Genomic DNA, 17,383 nt, shown 5'->3' on the forward strand with positions numbered 1-17,383 from the left:
GATGTCAGTGTATGGACCCGGGGGAAGGAGGAGAGACAATTTTCCGTCCCCCACACGACTAAATGGCCAAAGCCCAGGAATATTTGATCCCATATGTTCCCCTGGGCAGTACACCCCTGGGCGAAGGAAGGTTGGTTGGGGAGCAGGGAGGTCTATGGGCCTTGCCAGCGATCCTCGGCTCAGCAGCTGCCCCACCTCAGGGCGGTATGCAAGGCACGCTGGCCCTTAAGTACAGCATTGCATGGCAAGAAAAAGCAGTGTGTGGTCACCTAGTTAGGACTTCCCACACTTGTTCTGTTCTTCCTTCAGGCATCACTGCTTTGAGCCAGAACTTTAAGCGACTCTTGAAGAGTCTCCGAAGCCTGTGCCTTTCTAGAACCTCCTTGACTTCAAAAGGTACACGGTTTATTTATTTTTATTTACACCAGGCTCTGGGCTCTGTACAGAAATAAAATCATTAAGAGATACAATACAATAGAATAATTAAAACCAAAATAATTAAATACACCATCAAGGCAGAATAGAAAAACCGAACATCAGATGACACTCGGAGAAAAACCTCCTATCCTCTTGGAAGGGGACTGGGTGAGAACAGTGGCAACCAGTTATGATGGTATATTGGGGGGGGGGGTTTAAGCAGGAGAGACAGTCAGTGATTACCCCCCCCCCCCAAGCCTGGTGGAACAACTCCATTCTACAGGCCCTGCAGAACTGTCCAAGGTCCTGCAGGGCCCTGATGGCCAGAGGGAGAGTGTTCCACCAGGTAGGGGCCAGGGCAGTAAAATCCCTGGCCCAGGTAGAGGCTAGCCACATCATTGAGGGGCTGGGGACCACCAGCAAATTTGCCTCTGCAAATCGCAGAGGCCGAGTAGGGACATAAGAGGAGAGATGGTCCCTAAGCAATGAGGGAGGGAGTCATGCTTTCTTCGTATAAATAAATATTTCCAGGCAGCTTACCCTCACAAGAAAGCCCACATTTGTGAAACCATATATAAAAGCCACCCTCTTGTGTAAACATGATGCATAATACTAGCATCAGCAACGACCTGTTCAACTGTTTGAGTGCTAAGCAATAGATTCAAGAGGAGAAAAGGTGGTTGGAAGGCTGTCTGCTTTCTTGCTGTTATTAAGACTGAGTTTTCAAGCACATACTGGATCTCCCTAGACACCATGAGAGCCAAGCAAGGCCTACCTGCCAGGAGATGCTGTTGGGAAGGCTTTTGATATCTCAATGGTCTTTTCAATATCCTGGAATTTGACCAATTCCTTCTGTCTCACTGCCACCATTCCCCTCTCCTGCCAGGAATGGCTGTCCTTTGCCAGTCATTACTCTCCAATGAGCTGTTCAGAACCTCCCTGCGCCACCTGGACCTTTCTGGGAACCTGGGGAGCTTGGCTACTGATGACGCTTGTGTGAGTATGAGCAAACATCTGGGAGCTGTCCAGGAAAGTTCAGGTGCTGAAGATGGGATGGCCAAGAACTGCTGTCTTGGAATTATTTATTTCAAGATTAGACAAATCACCTTCCTTAGCTTCTACTCTTCTGTAGCAGGTTGGCGGGTCTGTTATGGCAATCCGGTGCATACTTGGGCACAAACTGTTTTCTGAGCTTTCTTCTTCTCTTCCCAGCATTGACCCTCTCCAGAGAGAAAGCCAGAGTGATGTAGTGGTTAAGAGCAAGTGCACTCTAATCTGGAGAACCAGGTATGATTCCCCACTCTTCCACTTGAGCTGTGGAGGCTTATCTGGTGAACCAGATTAGTGTGTGCACTCCAGCACTTGCCAGATGGGTGACATTGGGCTAGTGACAGTTCTTCGGAGCTCTCTCAGCCTCACCCACCTCACAGGGTGTTTGCTGTGGGAGGGGGAGGGAAAGGAGATTGTAACCCCCTTTAAGTATCCTTACAGCCGACAATTGGGGGGGGGGATAAAAATCCCAACTCCTCCTCCTCCTTATTTCTTTTTTTCTTCTACTACTACTACTACTATTGCTGCCTGGCCCAAACTGCTCACAAACATTTAACGTAACTGTCTTCTACCCTAAAACAGGCCTCTAATTGTGTGCAGTTATCTGACAGCTTAAAGGCCTGAACCTGGGTTTGAAGTGGCATTTTTTTCTGGCCCAGTTGCCTTGTTAGAAAGGGCCAAGACACTGTAGGTATTATTGGTTCCCAGTGGGTTGGTCTAGGCCAGTGGTGGTGAACCTATGGCACTCCAGATGTTCATGGACTACAATTCCCATCAGCCCTTGCCATCATGGCCAATTGGGTCTAGGCTGGTTGGAGACAGACTCTTAGGAGTACTGGTAGGCTGTCTCAGAGGCCATTTGAATAGTCTAGCCAGATATATAAGTTATCACAATGAGCCTTATTGTCAAGCACACAAGCCAAGATCAGGTTGAGAGAGAGAGTGCGCAGAAGCCGTAGCACAAGCCAAGGTCGGGACAGGAGATGTTCAGCTCAGCAAAGTCAGGGGTACTGGCATGCTGTTGTCTAAACTTGGGACTTTTGGGCGCTCAGAAATGACCCCTCTTCTGCCTGGTTTTGAGCGTCAGACGGTCCAAGCCTGCAAACCTAAAATGACATTCAGAGACTGTCTTGCAACAATTGATGAATTACAAGCTACCAAGCCAAAGTAACACTTTTTCTCTTCCAGGGCTTGTATTTGTTCCTGAGCCAGCCAAATGCCTTGGCTCACCTTGACTTATCTGGGACGGACTGCGCTTTGGATCTAGTGAGTACCTGGCAGATTTGCAATGGAGCCTGTGAAATCTTGTCCTTTCCCCGTACAGCTGAAGGTCTCGTATTACAGGAAGAAGTGGCTGTTGTAAGTGCAGTGGGCGATGTGGCATCATGCAGCCTTACAATGAAACAGAGCATTGCTTCATCTAACCCTGGACTGGCCATTTGGACTGGGAACCTCTCCCCAAGTCTCATAGGCACAGGGTTATCATCTGGTTTTGCTAGAATTTCAACTGGGATCAGTTCCCCCGGAGGAAACAGCAGCTTTGGAGAGCAGCCTGTATGACATCATGCACTCTCTGAGCACCTTCCTGTCCCCAAACTCCACCTTCTCCAGGCTCCACCCCTTACCCCCACCCCAAAACTCCAGGAAGTTCCCATCACAGAGCTGGCAACCCTACAGGTGCATATCTTGTCCATTTCTGAATACCAGAATAGTTGTTGTTTTTTATTAGAGCCGCTAAAGATTGGAATCTGGGATTTTTGCATGCAAAGCATATGCTGTACTACTAAATTATGGTCCTTCTCACTTGCTATCTAGCAGGAGATACAACAGGATCACAAAACATCGCAGGGATTCCAAAAGCAACAGACAGGGTTACTAAACTCAAAATAGCAGAATCATAGAGTCATAGAGTTGGAGGAGACCCCAAGAGCCATCAAGTCCAACCCCTTGCAATGCAGGAACACACAATCAAAGTACCTGGATTCCAACTGATCTCCAGAGATCACTTCCCCTGGAGGAAACTTTGGTGGATGAACTCTGTGATATACCAAACACCCTGGTAGAAATGGAGGTCCTACAGTGGTGTACCTTTCCCACTGAGCTCCCTCCTCAAATCACACTCTCCCCAAATACCACTCTCAATCTCCATGAACTTCCCCAGGTGGAGTTGGCAACCCTAGCAACAGAAGTAAGTACAATAGCTGGCTTCCCCTCAGCATCCACATTGGGTGTCTTGTATACAAAGGTAAGAAGAAGGTCAAGATTTCTAGAAAGCACCTGGGAAGAAGAGAAAGAAGGGGAAATGGTGTCACCGTCAATGGTACATTGCATCTCTGCTGAGTAGCAACAGGCCTTATAAGCTTCTATGTTCATCTGACCAGAGAATGGTTCTTGGTTAGCTGGTCAACAGGTCCTCCCGTCTTGGAAGAAATTGCTGCTTATGTTACAAAGTAGGGCTTTAGCCTGTTGGCTAAAATTCTCAAAATTACTCAAGGCTGTCTTTTTCTCTTCCCAGCTCTTCGGTGCTCTGGCTGGTGGATGCTGCGGGAGCCTTGTCCACCTGAACCTCTCCAAGAACATATACTCCCACAAGTAAGGCTGTGAAGTGCTTTTGCTGCTTTTTATGACCTGATCTATTAAACAGTGACTTCAGCAACTTGTTTATAGGCAAACAGTTAACCCTTTTATAACTGAGTTGTGACAGACACTTGCAAAATACCAACAAAGCCACCTCAGGCTTCCTTTGCTTCTGCTCTGTCATCTGCTCTTCTCTTCTCAGCCAGACTCTGGGACCCAGTGTCCTCATGAACCTCCTCATGACCTGGATCCTGGTGACTACCAGCAGAGCCTTGTGTTTCTAAATCAGGGGTAGGGAACCTGCGGCTCTCCAGATGTTCAGGAACTACAATTCCCATCAGCCCCTGCCAGCATGGCCAATTGGCCATGCTGACAGGGGCTGATGGGAATTGTAGTTCCTGAACATCTGGAGAGCCGCAGGTTCCCTACCCCTGTTCTAAATCAAGGTTTTGTCCTCAAGAGTGGTTTCTGTTGGTGCTGGCTCTGTCAGACAGGGCCTCAAAGGAAATGTCCTGGGGGAGGGCAACTGTTGTCTGAGCGATCTACATTTTCTTGACAGAAAGAACAGAGAGGCTCCTCCTGCTATTGGCAAGTTCTTCAGGAAGGCCTCTGTCCTCCAACACATTTCGTTGGCTGGAACCAAGCTTCCTCCAGAAGCTTTGAGGTAAGAAGGAGATGAGTGACTGGAACAGACTCTCAAAGATGAGAGCGGGCATTGAGTACTGTCTGGTTTCCATAACCATCTTGGTTGCATACTTGGGTGATCTTGTGACTACTGTAAGGTTAGCTCCTGTCTAAAAGATCCAAATGTGGTGTAGTGGTTAAGGTGTCAGACTAGGACCTGGGAAACCCAAGTTCGAATCCCCACTTTGCCATAGAAATTGCTGGGTGGTTTTGTGCCAGTCACACACACTCAGCCCTGACTCTAGCTAGTATTTGAATGGGAGACCTCCAAGGAATGTCAGGGTTGTGATGTGTTGACAGGCAGTGGCAAACCACCTCTGAACTTCTCTTGCCTTGAAAATCCCATGGGGTCGCCATAAGTCAGCTGTGACTTGATGGCTAAATAAGTATGGCAACCTTCCATCTTCTCCTTTATGCTGCCTCTGGAGGTTTCCTGTCCCCTAGGGCTAGCCTTTCAGGGACCATTGGGGGCCTGTTTCAGGAAGAGACAGATGGAGAAGTTCCACTTCCATACATGGAACTGAGATGGGATCCAACCCCTTGTTTTCCAGCCTTGCTTTCCTGTTTGTAAATGTTCACTGTCTAAAAGCCATGCTGAAGAATGGAATCTCACTGATTACAAAGTAGTATATGCAAAAAAAAGGGCTGCTGGGTCATTGGTAGCTAGTATTAACCAAGGAAGCTGCTGTAGACAGCCACAAGCAGTAATTCCCCACCCTTCTTTACTTAGCAGTAACCATAGAGGGAAACAATGTAGTAAGAACACAGGGAGTTGGAGTGTCAGGAAGGAAAGAAAATGGCGGTGGGTGGGAACCAGTTACTTGTTGAGACCAGGCTCCCCTCATTCCTCTCGGCGATTGTATGCCTCTTTCTTCTGATTTGTCCCAGAGCCTTGCTGCAGGGTTTGGCACGGAATTCCCAGTTAACCGGCCTGCACCTGGACCTGAGTGGCTGCGAGGTGAGAAAAGCTGTGTGTTGGAGGGGCAGTTTTGAAGAACAGAAGATTTATTTTATTTTATTTTATTTTATTATTGCATTTATAAACCGCCCCATCCCCTAAGGGCTCTGGGCGGTGAACAACAAATATTACAAAACGATATAACAATAACATTAAAATAATTGACACCATTAAAATATATAAAATTACAGCGTTCCGTATGAATCATTTGGCGTCCAGCATTAAAACTATCAGTAAAAAACCCCTCCCGGAGGGGACGGTATAGATGTCACAAACTCCCAGAATGTTAAAGGGAGGGACAGGAAGGGTGCACACCATCAGCGGCTGGCCTCCCCGAAGGCCCGGTGAAACAACTCAGTCTTACAGGCCCTGTGGAACTCTCCAAAGTCCCGCAGAGGCACCCGGACAATTAGCAAGAAGAGTGTTCTACCAGGCGGGGGGCCAGGGCTGTAAAGGCAACCTAGCCGGAGTGGAGGCCAACACGATATCATTGAGGGGCTGGGGACCACCAGTAAATTTAGCCTCTACTGAATGCAGAGGCCGTGTAGGGAACATATGGGGTAAGGTGGTCAGGTATAGGGGCCCCAGGCAACAAAGCCTTAAAGGTTAATACCCATACCTTGTGGATGATCCGGAACTCCACTGGGAGCCAATGCAGCTGGCTCAAATTTTAAATCATTCTGTTAGCAAAGTCCTTAACCGGACACTAGACGGATGTCCAATACCTTTCCGTAAAAGATTGCAAATTTCACCCAAATGGTTCAGTATTCATGAGGGGCACTTTTCCAGTTCTGCAGAGCGTGAATTCCACAGCCCTTTTTCAGCAAGAGATTGGAGCAAGAACTTCGGCCAAAATACTGCAAGAAACCAACCGGGGCATTATTACCTCCTGCCCCATTGGTGCTACACCACAATGTCTTTTCCAGAGAGGGCTGGGACAGTGCTGCTTTGGCGCTGCCCCACCCTCTTCAAAGGGCTTTCCTGAGGCATGGGAACCCCAAACATTTTTAAAACCACCCTTCCAGAATTCCCGGCTCATTAAGCACATGCAGAAAGATGTGACTTTCCTGGCACTGTTGTGTGTGAGAGCTGACCTAAGTGGTCAGAATTTTTTTTTAAGGTTCACCTTCCCTCGAGCTCTACCCTTGAGCATGGGGGGGGGGGCGCATTGGGGTGGTGAGGGCACCCAGAGAAGGTGTTGTCCCCGGGCACCATTCCCGCCCCCCAATACGCCTTTGCGTGTTTGAGTGTGTTTTTAAATTGTAAAGAATGACTGCATACGAATACTACAGGGACAGAGTTTTCAGCTTTATGAAGTGCTGGAGATTAAGACAGGCGCTCAAGTTGGTTTGAATTTTCTTTACCTATTGTGCTAATTGAACAGCTGAGATCCGCTGGTGCCCAGGTGATCCAGGACCTGCTGTTGGATGCCAGCTCAATTGGGAATCTGAATTTGTCTGACAACGGTAGGTCTATCCATTTCTCTGCCTTGACAGCTCAAACTGCCTTTGTCCATGAGCTTGAAAGTGAGTCTGAGCTCCTTGCGATGAGGTTCCAGTTCTCTTGGGCACAGATAGCCAACCTAGCTGTGCTTGGACTGTTGGGTTCAGTATTTATCCTGTGCTTAGACTAGATATACAGACACTCCTAAGTTTCTGGGGTGTTAAAAAGGATGTGATGCCCACTTGCCCTCTCCATCTTCCCAAAGGGACAGGCCAAGCAGGCCAGCGGCCCTTGATGGTTTGACAGCCAATGCTGGTGAAGTGACCAGAGTGCCAAATTAAGATCTGAGAGACCCAGGTTTGAGTCTCTAGTCTGAAAGCTTGCTTGGTGACTTTGGGACAGTCGTCTCTGCATCTAACCAACTTCATGGGGCTGTCGTTGAGAGGATAAAATGGAGGAGAGGAAAACAGCTTTGCCAGTTGTATAGGTCCCTATAAATGTTTTAATAAAATAAATGAATGAAGTTACTAGAATCTAAGTTCCACTTACTGCAAGGGTCTGCAGTGCCTGCTTACTTCCACCTTCCCATTCCCTAGCAAACAGGACCCTGCTTCCCACGTCTTGCTTGGGGCTTCTTTTCTTAAGGGCCCTTCCCTGAGTTTGCTCTACCAACATTGGAGCATCCACCAGTGTATTTGTAACCTCTATCTGTGGGTTCTGTGGGGCAGCACTTGGAATGAGTTTGCAACAACAAATTTTAAAAACAAAATGATTTACTTTCTTAACATATAACATCAACATTTAACATCACATTTCAAGGTCCTGTTCAGGTTGCATTTTCAAGTCCTTCTAGTTACAGTCTTCTGATATTGCCAAGTCCAATTCTTCTTTGCAAGTGGGTTGGCTCCTGAAGACTCCAAGGGCTTGATGAACAGGATTCAACATGATGAAGGTTTCCAGGAGAACTTTCACCCATTACAAACACAAAAACCCTGAAACAATAAACTCCAACATTTACAACATAGCAAAAATAAACTACCACCTTCCCAGTAGTTCCCAACAACATTGCAGTTACCTTAACAAGGTGTTAAGGGCTTATAGAAATCAAGGCCCGAGTCTGGTAGCCTTGTCTCCTCCAAAGAGCTCTGCAGCCTTCTTGCTGCTTTGAGTCTCCGCCCCTTTCTGGGTCAACCCATTCTGAGCATGGGGGTTACATAAGCAAGACCATGCGCTGCGTTTGCTTACTGTGGCTGCCCTTTCTGCAGGCTTTGATTCTGACATGGTGACATTGGTGTTGGCCATCAGTCGAAGCAGGTCCATCAGACACATTGCTCTGGGGAAGAACTTCAACATCCGGTCCAGGTAAGCCCCATAGCCTTTTGTTGCCATTTTTAAAAACATGGAAGCATGAGTAAGCAATCATGAATTCAGTCTTGGTGTATTCATGCTAGCAGAATCCAGATCCAGAGTATGAGAATAGCAACTTTGCTTTTTCTCTCCCCCAGGGAAGCCCTAGATGATATTTTACACCGCATTGTTCAGCTCACTCAGGACGAAGACTGTGTAAGTGTGGGGCTCTAGTGTTTCATCTTCAGTGGTCATGTCTTAACCAGCCTGAGACAAACTTAGGAACTGTTTCTATGAACTATTCATTTCTGAAGTCCAGTATTTTTATATTTAAATAAATGTCATGTCTCATGATTAATTATAATTGAAGAGTTCTTAGTAAGTACACATATTCACTCTTGTCTTTTAAATAATTACAGGGTTCCATATTTTCACAAAATAATCCAAATTTTGAAGTCTCATAATAGATGGTAATTTGTCCATTGTCATTAGTTCTGTTAATTTTCTTAGCCATTCTTTGGGTGTCGGGACCGCTGGAGACCTCCAGACTTTAGTGACAACTAGTCGAGCTGCAGTAATCCTATATTACATTAATGAAAAGTTTTCTCTTTTAACTGAAGGGTCCAATATATTGAGTTAGAATAATTCTGGAGAAAATTTAAACCCATAACCCAATATCAGTTTCATTAAATTGTATATAATGCACCAGACAATTTCATTAGCTCACAACCCCACCATGAATGGAAAAAAGAACCTTTTGCTTTCCCACATTTCCAGCAAGTATTTGAGACACCTTTATATATTTTCGCTAGTTTAGAAGGATATAAATTCCACCTGTAAAATAACTTACAGTAATTCTCCTTCAAACTAACATGACATGTAAACTTTAAATTGTTCTTCCAATCCCTGACTTTATTCTAGTCTGTCAAATCCCTGTCAGTAGCAGAATCCCGTCTGAAACTGGGAACCAGCATTCTCCTGGACAGCTTGGGAAGCAGCAGCAGCAACCTGGTGACGCTGGACATCAGCGGCAATGCCATGGGAGACTTTGGTGCCAAGATCCTGGCCAAAGCCTTGTCTATGAATACAATGCTCAGGTGTGTCAGCCTCAAGTAAGCAGGAGCAGCAGTGGCGTAGGAGGTTAAGAGCTCGTGTATCTAATCTGGAGGAACCGGGTTTGATTCCCAGCTCTGTCGCCTGAGCTGTGGAGGCTTATCTGGGGAATTCAGATTAGCCTGTACACTCCCACACACGCCAGCTGGGTGACCTTGGGCTAGTCACAGCTTCTCGGAGCTCTCTCAGCCCACCACCCCACCTCACAGGGTGTTTGTTGTGAGGGGGAAGGGCAAGGGAGATTGTCGAAGCCTCTCTTTGAGTCTCCCTGCAGGAGAGAAGGGGGGGGATATAAATCCAAAACTACTACTCCTCCTCCCTCTTCTTCTTCTTCTTCTTCTTCTTCTTCTTCTTCTTCTTCTTCTTCTTCTTCTTCTTCTTCTTCTTCTTCTTCTTCTTCCTCCTCTTCTTCTTCTTCTTCTTCTTCTTCTTCTTCTCCTTCTCCTCCTCCTCCTCCTCCTCCTCCTCCTCCTCCTCCTCCTCCTCCTCCTCCTCCTCCTCTTCTTCTTCTTCTTCTTCTTCTTCATTGCTTTCCCCGTGTGTGTGTGTGTCCAAACTGGGGAAGAGGTACTGCCCGTCTGTGCAATATGCAGGTTGCCACATTGAACACAGCTAAGGTATGACAGAGCATCAGGAAGCAGCCAATTGGGGAGGGGGGAAATGAGAAAGTTGCACTAGGGGTAGAAGCACTCTGATGGATCCAAGCTTTGGTTGCTTTGGTAGGGTTGATTTTTGTGTGAAAGCATAGAGTATTGTTACGTGCAGCCCATTTCCCTGAACAGTGAAAGAATCCAAGGGTAGTGCTTTATCTATCTGGGTTCTCTTTGGAAGTGAGAGAAGCAGAAACATATGGTGTTTTTGTAATATTTGCTTTGTTTACAACTACACCGGTAGAGTGCAGGTGTGTGGAGGCATAGAGGCACATAGAGGCACAAGGCAGAAAGTCCACCACTTCCCATCAGATCCTGAAAGAAAGCAATAGGGAGAGATGGCATTCCTCGTTCAGCACATTCGCAGCCAAAATTTGTCTGATTCTCTCTCTGTCCCACAAGCCATACCCATCAGCCACCTTCCTTCAGTTAACAGGAAGTTCTTCTCTTCCTACCTTGGTGAGACCGTGGCCAGAGCCATCTCCTTAGGCCCATTAAGGGAATATCAACACTCACTGAGAAGCCCTGCCATTCTTTTGTTAGATTCGAGTCCAATTTGTTTGAAGGCTGTGTTTCGCTGCAGACCAACACAACTACCCTTTGAAAACAATCGTTTGTTATACAGGATAGGTTAATCCGCAGCAAGATTGTAACTTTATATACAACATGATTTGATAAGGCATTTCTCATTCCTTTCTGCTCTCAGGACTCTAATTTGGGACAGGAACAACACAACAGTGTATGGATTCCTGGATGTGGCCCGTGCTTTGGAGAGGTGACTACTGGTTGCTCATAACTGCTGGTTGCTCATGACTGCTGTTTGCTCATAACTGCTTGCTCATAACTTAATCCAAGAAAAGGAAATGGGCCATAGGGGCAAACTGCAAACAATTTGCTCTCTGGCAAAAAGCAAATTAAGTTAATGCTACAAATGGTTTCACTTGCCGTGGAGAGAGTGGAAAGTGAAAGCGGGGCTAGAGAAAATACGTCTATACAAGAAATCTTACTGTGGTGGACATTTGCCTCACCATGCGGCAAATACCTTGTGTGTAATTGGCCTATGTCTGTTCCCCAGGAATGTCACTCTGATGGTCATGCCTTTGCCAGTGACTGATGTGGCCCAGGCTTATCGAAGCCATCCAGAGAAAATTGAGGAGGTTGTACACAAGGTAAAAGGGGGGAGGAGGTGACAGTTAAGAATTTAAACACAGGCTGTGTAAGAACATAAGAAGAGCCCTGCTGGATCAGACTAGTGGTCCATGTAGTCCAGCATCCTATCTCATACAGTAGCCAAAGCCATCCAGTTACCATAGAGCTCCAACAACAAGGAGAGGAGGCCAAGGTCTTCTCTTAATGGTATCTCCTAACACTGATATCCAGAACTTTATCCCCTCTGAAACAGGTGGTTCAAGGGCCAGCATGGTGTAGTGATTAAGAGCAGGTGGACTCTAATCTAGAGACCTGGGTTTGATTCCCCACTAATTTAATGAGCAGCAGAGTCTTATCTGGTGAACCAGATTTGTTTCTCGATTCCTACATTCCTGCTGGATGACCTTGGGCTAATCACAGTTCCTTGGAGCTCTGTCAGCCCCACCTACCTCACAAGGTGTCTGTTGTGGAGAGGGGAAGGGAAGGTTATTGTAAGCCACCTTGAGTCTCCTTATAGGACAGAAAGGCGGGGTATAAATCCAAACTCTTCTTCTTGTTCTTTTGTTACTTATCACACAGTCTTGGAGCCCATTCTGAACGCCCAGGACTAAGTAACTGAATATGTGCAAAGTGCCTCCAAGTATGGAGCATGCACCCCAGCGTGCTCAGTATTACTCAGTGCTGAGTAAATATGGCTCTTTTGGGGTGCCAGTTCTATGACTCATGTCTCTTCTGTATTCTGCAGATACAATCATATCTCACAAGAAATCAAATGCAAGAAGCCTTCCCCAAAGGGAAATTGCAGTTGCAGCTAGACAACATAGCCAGCTCTTCTGAACAGGTGGGAACTCTGGGCCCCTTATTGTCTGCCTCTCAAATTGGAGAGATTACTGTGGAGGACAAAAGGCAGTGACTAAAAGGGTGCAGGAGCTGGGCCAGATGAATAGCCCATCCAGGAACAAGATCTCTTCTCTGGCAACAGGCTATTTCCTCATCCTTTCCATAGAAGCAAACGTTATTCACTCCAAGAGGACTTTTGCCACCAAATTACACCACGGTCCTTGCATTGGCCCCAGCTGCTTCTCAGACCCAGAAAATGGAAGGTGCAAAGAACAGCTTAAAAATGAAGCGGGGGTAGGGCAGCGGGCGAGGAAGAGGTATGCACTAATAACAAGAGAAAAGCAAAAGAACAACTAATGCAGTGGGGAAAATAATTTATTGACCTTGACAATCCCTAAGTGCTTTGCTTATGCTTCATCGAGGGGTTAGGGTTGCCAGCCTCCAGGAAGGGCTTAGAGATCTCTCGGAATTGCTACTGATCCCCATCCTACAGAGCTCAATTCTCCTGGACTAAATGGCTCCTTCGGAGGGTGGACTCTATGGAATTATACCCAGCTGAAATCCCACTTGTCTCCAAACTCAGCTTTTTCCAGGCTCCACTCTCCAAATCTCCCAAAATTCCCCCATGTAGGGTTGGCAGCCCTCTCAGGGGGATTTGTAAAAATTAATAAATATAAACAAATCTTCAGAATAGTGGGCACAAGTAGCATCTAGGACATGTCTTTAAAAACTGTTTTTAAAAGACAGTGGTAGCTGAGTAAGAAATACATGTAGTTGATGCATTAATGTTCTAGTAGCCAGAAACCTGCGCATAGTAAATAAATCTATGTCCATTTCCTCACAGATCCGTTTTGAGGAAACGTATTATAAAATGCACATTAGTAGAATAGACTCCATGGAAATACCTTCGACGTGACAGTGAAGTTTGTCATTAAATAGGAGGCAATGCTATCTCCACTAATGCCATGAGGAAATATGTAGGAGGATATCTATTTCATCTTTTATTTAAAATGTTTTCCATGATGGATAATGTCCCTATCTGGGGGAATATTGGTATAGAGAGATGCAATATCTAATGTAACCAAGAAGGTATTTGCATCAATACATTATATTTCACCCAGCTTGTTGATGAACTTATTTTATATAAGATTTTATCCTAGGGACAAATGGCTTGTGAAAGAAGCCAACATATTTGGAAATAGAGTTCAGAGCTGATTCATAGCCAGATTTGTTTTTGAAAATCTCACAGAAGAGGGGGAAGTATTATTAATTTTTGGTGTAACATTTTAAAAGCTGGTATTCTGGGATTTGAGTTGTCTTAAAATTGTCTCTCACATGGAGAGACATAATTTTGCCCCCAAATTTTGTCTTCTTTCATTAAGATACTAATCTTGTTCTGGATGTATTTGACAGGATCATGAGTGTAAAGAACATAATGTGACTGATTATTAAGCTGTTTCATAACTTCTGATTAATAATCCTGTCTATTCCATGTCTTATCTTCTTATTTAATAATGACATTATCTTGAGCTAAACAATTTAAAGTCATTTTTTTCAGGGTTACTTAAATTGGTCTATTTAGGCTTGGTCTTGTTTTCTAAGCTTTCCAAGTCATGACGTATTTGATTTTCAAAAATATGGACAGCATATAGTGGAATAGAACAACCCAGGAGTATAAAATATGATGTAGAATGGAAAGAAGTAAACTTTTGAATGCCCTATTGTCTGTTATCACTAAGGAAGTCTTTAAACTCAAGATTCTAATATATTTGAAAATGTTAAACCATGAACCCAAAGGACCATACTGTGGAGCTGTCACAGAAGATAAACCCTTGTTTTCAGCTCTTCATTTCATGTTCAGTTAAAAGCCTGTTGGACAAGTTATAAATCAAAATCTCCCTCTTGTGTTGGGGTGATAGTGCACCTACTCTTGAAACTGTTTTTTCTTGTGGTGGACAAAACACCTCCGATGATATGAGATTTCTTTAAAAAGACATTGGTCTTTTCCGCACATCTTGAGGATGTCTGCAAAGCTACGACAACACAACACAAGAATCTGCAACATGCACGTATTTGAGTTGTCGTATCTTTGCAAACACCCCCTCAAAACAAACAAGAAAAAGGAAAAATGACACATGCACCCAACCCAACAACTATCACCCCAACACAAGAATCCAGAAACAGGATCGCCAGGGAAAACAAACTGAATTCATGTATTTTTACAATGAAATTACACATGGATGAACTGCGAGCAGAGGAAACCTCTGTGGGAAATCTTCAGCAGGGACAGAGAATCTCTGCATCACAAAATGGTGGGGGTACGAGAAAATGAAACTGCCAAGCTTCAGTAAGCTAGTGCGGGGGGGGGGGGGGCACTTTCCCTGGCAACACTGTACAGACAAAAAAATGTCTACAAGACATTTTATCTGTGCTGTGTGGAAAGGACCATTGAAGAAGCCCATTAGCTGTTACATCTTCACATGATGGTGTTCTTCATGGTGGTAAATTTTGAATCTTCTGCTGAGGCATCTGAAAAATAAGAAAAGGAGTCCCTGTGTGTGGAATTCTTTTATGCTTTTGTTAACCAGGGAAAAATCCTGTTATCATAAGCTATTTTTGACTGAGAATACAATTATAAAAATATATTTTACCAAACATTCATAATGATATTTCCCTTCCTCTTGGGAGGCTTGTTTCTTTCTTAGATTCCCCGCCTCATACCGCCAGACCCTTTTAAACTGTGTTTACAACCAGCTTCTGACCTGAGGATGTTTTATGGGAATCATTTCAGTTGCCAAATGTTTTGTGTTCCGGGGTTTCATTGGCTGAGTTGTGAATGACTGTAAATTTTAATGATTTCATGTTGTGAATGATTGTGAATGTTAATGATTTTATAATTTTTTAAATGATTTTTTTCTTGTGAACTGCCTCAAAAATGTCTCTGGAGAGATGGTGTCTTAATATTTTTAGAAAAACCAGCTGCAGTGTCCACTTGACAGTCTCAGGTGTAGCTTTTCCCAGAGTTCTTTTAACTGGGGGTTGAACCTGGCAACTTCCATGTTCTCTGCCACTGAACCATAGAACCTCCTTTACATATGTTTCAGTTCCCCACTTCAGTTTAATTCCCCACTTTACATATGTTTTAATTCCCTACTTCAGTTTGAAGAGCAAATGCCATCAATTACCTCCAGGAGCCCTTCCTATCTAGACAGCTGTCACACAGTGTGTGGTTTATATATATGGTTTATATATACGATGTGGTTTATATATATGGTTTACTATCATTTTTATTTTGAATTACATATACAGGATATGGGGGTACCATCATCTTTTCAGGGCCCCTAGACAGAGGTGGGATCCAGCAGGTTCTCATAGGTTCCCGAGAGTAGGTTACTAATTATTTGTGTGTGCCGAGAGGGGGTTACTAATTGGTGATTTTGCCATGTGATTTTTGCCTTAGTTACGCCCCTCCTCTCAGCAGTAGCGTGCAGAACTTGAAGCAGTCTAGCAGGAGGTGCACCAGTGTGTGTGGCAGCCTGCACCTGCGTGCATTCATTTCCCGCCCAAGGACTGGCGCAGTGGCTGGGTCCTTGCCACAGCCCTGCCCAGCAATGCCCCGCCCCCGGAATGCCCGGCCACGCCCCCGTCATGCCCCGCCCAGCCCCATTGGCGCTATGCCACAGTTTGAATCCCACCACCATGGGAACCTGTTACTAAAGTTTTTGGATTCCACCACTGCCCCTAGAGGTCCTGATTTGGCCCTGCTCAAAGGTGTTCTTTTTTTATTTATGTAAAGAAAATCATGGTAATTCTATCATCTTTCAAACTGGTTTTATTTTATTGCATAAACTGTATCACTGAGCCAGGACTGGAGTCTGGAAAAACCACCCCTTCTGGTGATCTCCTGCTTCTTGCCCTGTGTTCTAGGTCATGATGCAGGCATGCCAGTCCATGCAGCAGAGCATTGAGATGCTCGCCTCTGTCCAAGACGTGGAGGTGAAAGCTGACATCCTCCTGGCAAAAGAAGCCATTGTGGATGCCCATCTTGCCATCAACGTGAGTTTCCCCCCCTTCATTGTCCTATATGTGTAAGTTCTGAAGAAGGAAGAGGAGGAGGAAGAGTAGTTTGGATGTATACCCCACCTTTCTCTCCTGCAAGGAGACTCAAGGTGGCTTACAAGCTCCTTTCCCTTCCCCCCTCACAACAAACACCCTGTGAGGTAGGTGGGGCTGAGAGAGTTCCAAAGAACTGTGACTAGCCCAAGGTCACTCAGCAGAAATGTAGGAGTGCAGAAACGCATCTGGTTCACCAGATAAGCCTCTGCCACTCAGGTGGGGTGTCTCCAGATTAGAATCCACCTGCTCTTAACCACTATACCACGCTAGCTCTCTGGCAGGTCTACCTGCTCAGCACTTCTCCTGTTCCAGACATCAGGTGTCAAAATTCGGGGGGCTTCTCAGTGGCAGCACCCTACTGTCTTTTAGGCATCCCACATTTCATCCTAAATGTAGGATGAAAACATTTATTTTCCTCATTTATCATTCTTTTCATTAATTCTTTTGATTAGGAAAATATATCTTTATTTGCTTCCTTATGGTCTGGCCTGAGCCTTAAGACACTTTTATCATTATCAGTATAGACTGCTCCATTTTTCCCCTGATGCTTTAATGCCTCAGTATATTTTTATTACCTTTAATATTTTATTTCCTTGTTTTTATTGACATGTTTTATTGAGTTGTTTTTTTATGTATTTGCTGTTGTTTTATTGTTTTTCTTGTGAGCCAGTGACTCTCATTAGCAAACAAGACAGAAAAATGGAAGGAAAATCAAGACAACAATTACAATTATATCAGCAAACTATGGAAAAAATGCACATTTAATATTAACAACCATAATCTAATAAACAATATATGAAAATAGCTGTGAAAAGCTGTAAAGAATAATGTAAGAAGAAGAAGAAGAAGAAGAGAAGAAGAGTTTGGATTTATATCCCCCCTTTCTCTCCTGCAGGAGACTCAAAGGGGCTTACAATCTCCTTGCCCTTCCCCCCTCACAACAAACACCCTGTGAGGTAGGTGGGGCTGAGAGAGCTCCGAGAAGCTGTGACTAGCCCAAGGTCACCCAGCTGGCGTGTGTGGGAGTGTACAGGCTAAT

At 45.0% G+C, this 17,383-nt stretch overlaps 1 protein-coding gene across 1 annotated transcript in view; it reads left to right on the plus strand.

Annotated features, from left to right (window-relative positions):
• CARMIL2 (capping protein regulator and myosin 1 linker 2) overlaps positions 1-17,383 on the plus strand; it is a 72,737-nt gene that overhangs the window by 17,249 nt on the left and 38,105 nt on the right. The window contains exons 12-25 of the mRNA XM_048516081.1: positions 310-396; positions 1,304-1,413; positions 2,656-2,733; positions 3,983-4,059; positions 4,604-4,708; positions 5,617-5,686; positions 7,071-7,152; positions 8,395-8,491; positions 8,635-8,692; positions 9,398-9,573; positions 10,946-11,014; positions 11,315-11,408; positions 12,134-12,229; positions 16,156-16,284. Of these exons, the coding sequence (XP_048372038.1) occupies positions 310-396; positions 1,304-1,413; positions 2,656-2,733; positions 3,983-4,059; positions 4,604-4,708; positions 5,617-5,686; positions 7,071-7,152; positions 8,395-8,491; positions 8,635-8,692; positions 9,398-9,573; positions 10,946-11,014; positions 11,315-11,408; positions 12,134-12,229; positions 16,156-16,284 (1,328 nt within the window). The remainder of the gene's footprint in view (positions 1-309; positions 397-1,303; positions 1,414-2,655; positions 2,734-3,982; positions 4,060-4,603; positions 4,709-5,616; positions 5,687-7,070; positions 7,153-8,394; positions 8,492-8,634; positions 8,693-9,397; positions 9,574-10,945; positions 11,015-11,314; positions 11,409-12,133; positions 12,230-16,155; positions 16,285-17,383) is intronic.

The sequence above is a fragment of the Sphaerodactylus townsendi genome, linkage group LG14, assembly GCF_021028975.2.
Source record: "Sphaerodactylus townsendi isolate TG3544 linkage group LG14, MPM_Stown_v2.3, whole genome shotgun sequence".
Classification (NCBI taxonomy): domain Eukaryota; kingdom Metazoa; phylum Chordata; class Lepidosauria; order Squamata; family Sphaerodactylidae; genus Sphaerodactylus; species Sphaerodactylus townsendi.